Source organism: Anneissia japonica, unplaced genomic scaffold (assembly GCF_011630105.1).
Source record: "Anneissia japonica isolate Jap-2015-1 unplaced genomic scaffold, ASM1163010v1 scaffold41793_len627382_cov181, whole genome shotgun sequence".
Classification (NCBI taxonomy): Eukaryota; Metazoa; Echinodermata; class Crinoidea; order Comatulida; family Comatulidae; genus Anneissia; species Anneissia japonica.
In genome coordinates, this window is record NW_022750669.1 from 7,040 (window position 1) to 12,433 (window position 5,394).

General features: G+C 37.5%; 1 protein-coding gene across 1 annotated transcript in view; it reads left to right on the forward strand.

The window, feature by feature from the left end:
* LOC117121445 (probable polyketide synthase 1) overlaps positions 1-5,388 on the forward strand; it is an 8,541-nt gene extending 3,153 nt beyond the window's left edge. The window contains exons 3-4 of the mRNA XM_033266656.1: positions 8-3,976; positions 4,795-5,388. Of these exons, the coding sequence (XP_033122547.1) occupies positions 8-3,976; positions 4,795-5,148 (4,323 nt within the window). The 3' untranslated portion in view covers positions 5,149-5,388. The remainder of the gene's footprint in view (positions 1-7; positions 3,977-4,794) is intronic.
* Positions 5,389-5,394: the final 6 nt, after the last annotated feature.

Consider the following 5,394-nt stretch of genomic DNA (forward strand, 5'->3'; position numbering starts at 1 on the left):
CACATGGCCTGACGATAGTGACAGTATGGAACAAGCAAATCTGAATCTCACGTGTATTAGGGACGGAAATCACGTTACTGTTACGTCTGCTGAGCAGCTTTACAGCACATGCACATTATTATCGGCAAACAGTAATAATTCTAATCATTTAGATATTGAAGAGATTCTAAAAAGATGTACAGATCAAGAAGACAAGCAGACGTACTACGAAAAGTTTAGCTCACTTGGCCTTCAATACGGCCCATCGTTTCAAGTGGTAAATAAAGTGATGAATGGTGATGGAGAATCTCTTGGATATCTATGCCCAGCTGACGATAACAAGCAGCGCATACAGGCGACACACTTGGATGGATCATTCCAACTACTATTACACAGTGTCGGCCACACTACAACTCTTTATATCCCAGTTGCTATTATACACCTCGAAATGTACACACCAAAGATTCCACCATTCGAGGAAATTCTGGTCCATGCGAAAGTAACTGAATGCGACAGTTATACATTGCTTGGTGACTTAACTATGGCAACAAAAGATGGCAAGATATTGGCAGTTATGTCTGGTGTCAAATGTCAAAACCTTAGCGGAATCAAATCGAATGTAGATATAGATACGTGTTTGTATCAGACACATTGGCAACCATCTACATCATGTTTGGGTAGCACCTCAGTCTTACAAGAGGTTTTTCGGAGCATGAAGAACAGTGACCGCTACTTGGATGATTTAGAGAGTATCAGAAAAGCTGAAGAGCGAGTTCCTATCATAAAGGGTATATGTGCATCATATGTGCGTCATGGTCTTGATAATGGTAACAAAGACACTTTTAATTTAAATCCACGTTATCTCAAGTGCTTAGAAAGGATTGCAGCAGACAAATCAGTTTTGGATATAAAATATGAAGACATACACTCAAATCTAGACAAGCTCAAAGAATACGTACCGGAGCTTGAGCAGGAAATTGAAATGATAAGAAGTATTGGAGATAACTTTCCTAAGACTTTAGTAGACCCTGGAAGCGCAGTTAAGATGCTATTTCAACCTGAATTTCTCCCAAAGTATTTCATTGAATCACTTACCACGAGACTTTATTACAAGTCAGCTGCAGACATCATTTCAAAGATAATCAATGATGCATGTGAACATAAACAGGTTGTCCGTGTGTTGGAATTGGGAGGTCGTATGGGAGGTCTCGCAAGACACATATTAGAGCCGTTAAAACAACTAGGCGAACAACGTCGAGTTGAGTATATATTTACAGATCTTAGTGCCACATTTTTTATGCATGCCCAAGGTACACTCGAGGAGTATCCATTTGTGAAATACAAACAGTTAGACATAGAAGCTGACGTATCCAGCCAAGGATTTACTCCTGGTTCGATAGATTTAGTCGTATGCTTAGATGGAATGCACCCAGTGGTAGATATCAATGCAACACTTCAAAATGTCAAAGATCTGTTAGTTGACGATGGTCTATTTTTAATGTATGAGGGAACAAATGCTAATTACATTATTGAGTTAGTGTTCGGAGCCCTTGATCTTTGTTGGGTTTACGATGACTTTAGAAAAGATTGCTGCTGGCTGACAAGAGAAGGATATGCCCAGGCACTAAGAAACAGCGGTTTCACTGATGTAGTATCCGAGTCAACACCAGGAGAGTTCTTCCATAGTGTGTTTCTTGGCCGAAGTTCATTAACATCTAACGAATCTAAAGAGAACACGAAGGACAGAAACTACATGCTTGTCGTAGAAAATGAACAGTGTCCATTGATTAAAGACATCAAGAAGTGTCTCAATTGTGATGTAATAGTCAAATCATATGCTGATGTGAACTCAGGAAATTTTATTAAAGAATCTCAAGACTTGCCTTACGAACTAATTTACTTGTGGGGAGATAGTGATCGTTTATGTCATGCACTGTTGAAAGTACTACAGAAGATTGACAGTGACCCTGACAAATTTACAAAACTATGGGTAGTGACATGTGGATCAAACATGACATATTCAAATATTGAATGCAGCCCAGCCATTGGTCTTGTAAGAGCAGTGACAAATCAATGCAGTACACCTGTATTTTCAGTAGATATCGACCCTAGTAGTCAAGTAGCAACACAAGCCAAACTACTTGTACCCTACATAACAGCACCATTTTCCTTTGAGAGGGAAGTTTCCATACGGGGTGGGTCGTATTTCTATCCTAGACTGGCTTCTTACAACCCATTAACTAAAATGGTAATTAGTGGTCAGTCTTATTGGCAATTAACCCAAACTTCAAACGCAGGCCTCTCTTCAATCAGCGATCTCGGTATTTCGTACAGAAGTGAAATGGTTCCATCCCCTGGTAAAGTGCTTGTTAAAGTGAAGAGCGCAGCTTTGAATTTCAAAGATGTTATGATGGCGCTTGGCATGCTTGATGATTTGTTAACATCAGATGAAAAACCGTTCGGTCTAGAGTTGAGTGGTGTAGTTGAGACCGTTGGAGAAGGTGTAAGTACGGTCAGTGTTGGTGATGAAGTCATTGGAATTGGAGAACATTGTTTTGCCTCACATAGTATCTGCAATGCTCAGCTTATCGTTAAGAAACCATCAAATCTATCATGGGATGAAAGCGCAGGCGTTTCAATCGTTTTTGCTACATCATATCACAGTCTTGTTGAACGTGCCAATCTACAGAAGGGGGAAACAGTCTTGATACACTCTGCTTGTGGTGGTGTAGGATTGAGTGCCATTCAGGTTGCCAGAATGGTTGGTGCAAACATCATTTGCACTGCCGGAACAGAGAAAAAACGCAAATTCTTAAAAGAGACTCTTGGCATTACACAAGTAACTGATTCACGTTCAGATGCTTTTTACGCTGACGTCATGAGCTGGACAGACGGCAAAGGTGTAGACGTTGTGCTGAATTCGTTGTATGGTGAACTTCTTACCAAAGGAGTAAAAAGTCTTGCTACCGGTGGCAGGTTCTGCGAGATTGGTAAAAGAGATATTCTTCAGAGCTCAAATCTTAATATGCAATTATTCCTAGAAAACAAATCTTTTCTATCCTGTCAAATAGACTTTATGGTCGATCTGCAGAAAGACAAAGCACAGAAGCTACTACAGAAAGTATCATCTTTATTCGAAAAGAGAATACTTAAGCATGTCCCGTATGCTGTCCATCCGATCACTGAGTACAATGATGTGTTCCTAACAACTGCAAAGGGATCCCATATCGGAAAAGTAATATTCTCAATTCCAGATAATTTTCAGCCTCCGAAGATTAATCAGTCATCAATGCTTTTCAAACAAAATGCCACTTACGTGATTACGGGTGCTTTCGGTGGAATTGGTCTCGCAATGTCACGCTGGATTGCTATCAAAGGCGCGAAACATGTAGTAATGGTTTCCAGACGGGGATGTCGAAGCTCGGCTGGTCGACGAGCAATGGAGTTTATGAAACGCAAAGGTGTCACGATTTATGAATTTGCAACGGACCTTGGTGAGAAGAAAAATATTCAACATATGCTGGAACAATTAAAGACCAGGGGAGCACCACCCCTCAAGGGATTGTTTCACTTGGCAGGGTACATTGCTGCAGAATCCCTTCAAACACTCACTCCTGAAGAAACAGACAAGATCCTCTACTCAAAAGCAATAAGTGCTCAGTACTTCCACTCTCTTACTAAAGATCAAGATCTCGACGTGTTCTTCTTGTTATCGTCAGTGACATCTGTATGGGGACATTCTTCACAACCGATGTACGTCGCGGCGAATAACTACCTGGATTCACTTGCTGAACAAAGGAAACGCAAGGGACTAGCATCTCTAAGTGTCCAGCTTGCACCCATCCGAGGAGCTGGATTCTTGGAAGACAAATCGGATATTACCAACACAATAGCTATTAAAGGAAACATCACACTTCACGTTGAAGAGTTCCTGACCTCGATGTCAACTTTACTACAATCATCAAATGTACCAGCCGTTGTATGCCTTGCAAATCAGGTATGAAGATCCTTATTATTAGTAACATGTTACATGAAATTAACATCCCGACCAACATCAATAAGTAAACAACATAAATAATAAAAATAAGAAATTATCTATACCCAAGTAACTCAAAACAATACAATATCACATAGATTCAGTAACTTGGAAAAAACACGAGATCTTGATTTAAGATCAATTAAAAAATTATTAAAATCAAATCAAATGTCCGTTATTATTTATATAAATATAAAATTTGCCTAAGGTGAACGGAATGATTATGACAATGTAATAAATAATAACTATACCAATCTTATTATATTATTAAACATAAAACGGCAGAAATTTAGAGATCAAGTATTTAAGTATTTAACACTCAAGCTTATGTGTTGCAGTGCACCATGAGTGGAGACCTACGAACGATTCTGCCAAATATATTAAATAAATACATATTATTTACTGATTATAATGTTATCAATTCTTTTCAAAGTAATCTTTTAATAACACTCTGGAAATGTACAGATATGTAACTCTTATGATTATTTACGTGAGGTTCTTAAGGTTGATTCTCTGTTGCGTTTATTAATAAGTCTATGTTTGTATCACATAAGAGTCGATTCGACTTTGTAATCTCAAAGATTATTGAGATCATATATATAAATATATATATATATAATTTATATAATTTCCTATATATATATATATATATATATATATATATTTCTTCTTAAATTGTAAAGTAACTGTTTGCATATTATTAAGTTTCCAATCCTAATTGCAAATAGCAATTACCAAAAATTGTAAAATTTAAACAATAAATTATCTTTTCATTACAGAACTGGACTGATACTCAGAAGTTTACATATAACGACAGCTGCAAATACAGACACTTTGTGAAAGGTGAGAATGTAGGAAAGACAGATTGCTCCTTGAGCCTTGAAGATGTAGAAAAGACTGTAAAAGAAATGCTAGGCAAATTGCTGTTCGTAGAACCTGAGAGTATTGACGTTAACCAACCAATGATCAACTATGGAGTCGACTCTATGATGGCAGTAGAAATGGTCACATGGGCCAGTAAAGAGCTGAATGTGGTTGTCTCTCAGCTTGATATTCTAGGAGGTATCACTACAAAGGTGTTACTGCAGAAGGCGCTACAGAATGATGTTGTGTTACCTTTGAAAGAAGCTTAGATACTATTTTAGCTCAGTTGATATTATTGAGAACTGTTTAGAGGTAATGAACTCTGATGAAATTACATTTGCATTGTTAAATAGGCATATACATATTTATCTAAAATTATAATAATTATATACGTTATATATCAGTACGAAATATATATTCCTATAAATAAATAATATATACGTACATAGGCCTATTATTATACACGATGGCTACATCTCGGTTGAAAAATTTTGAATGTAAACGTAAGTTAAGCA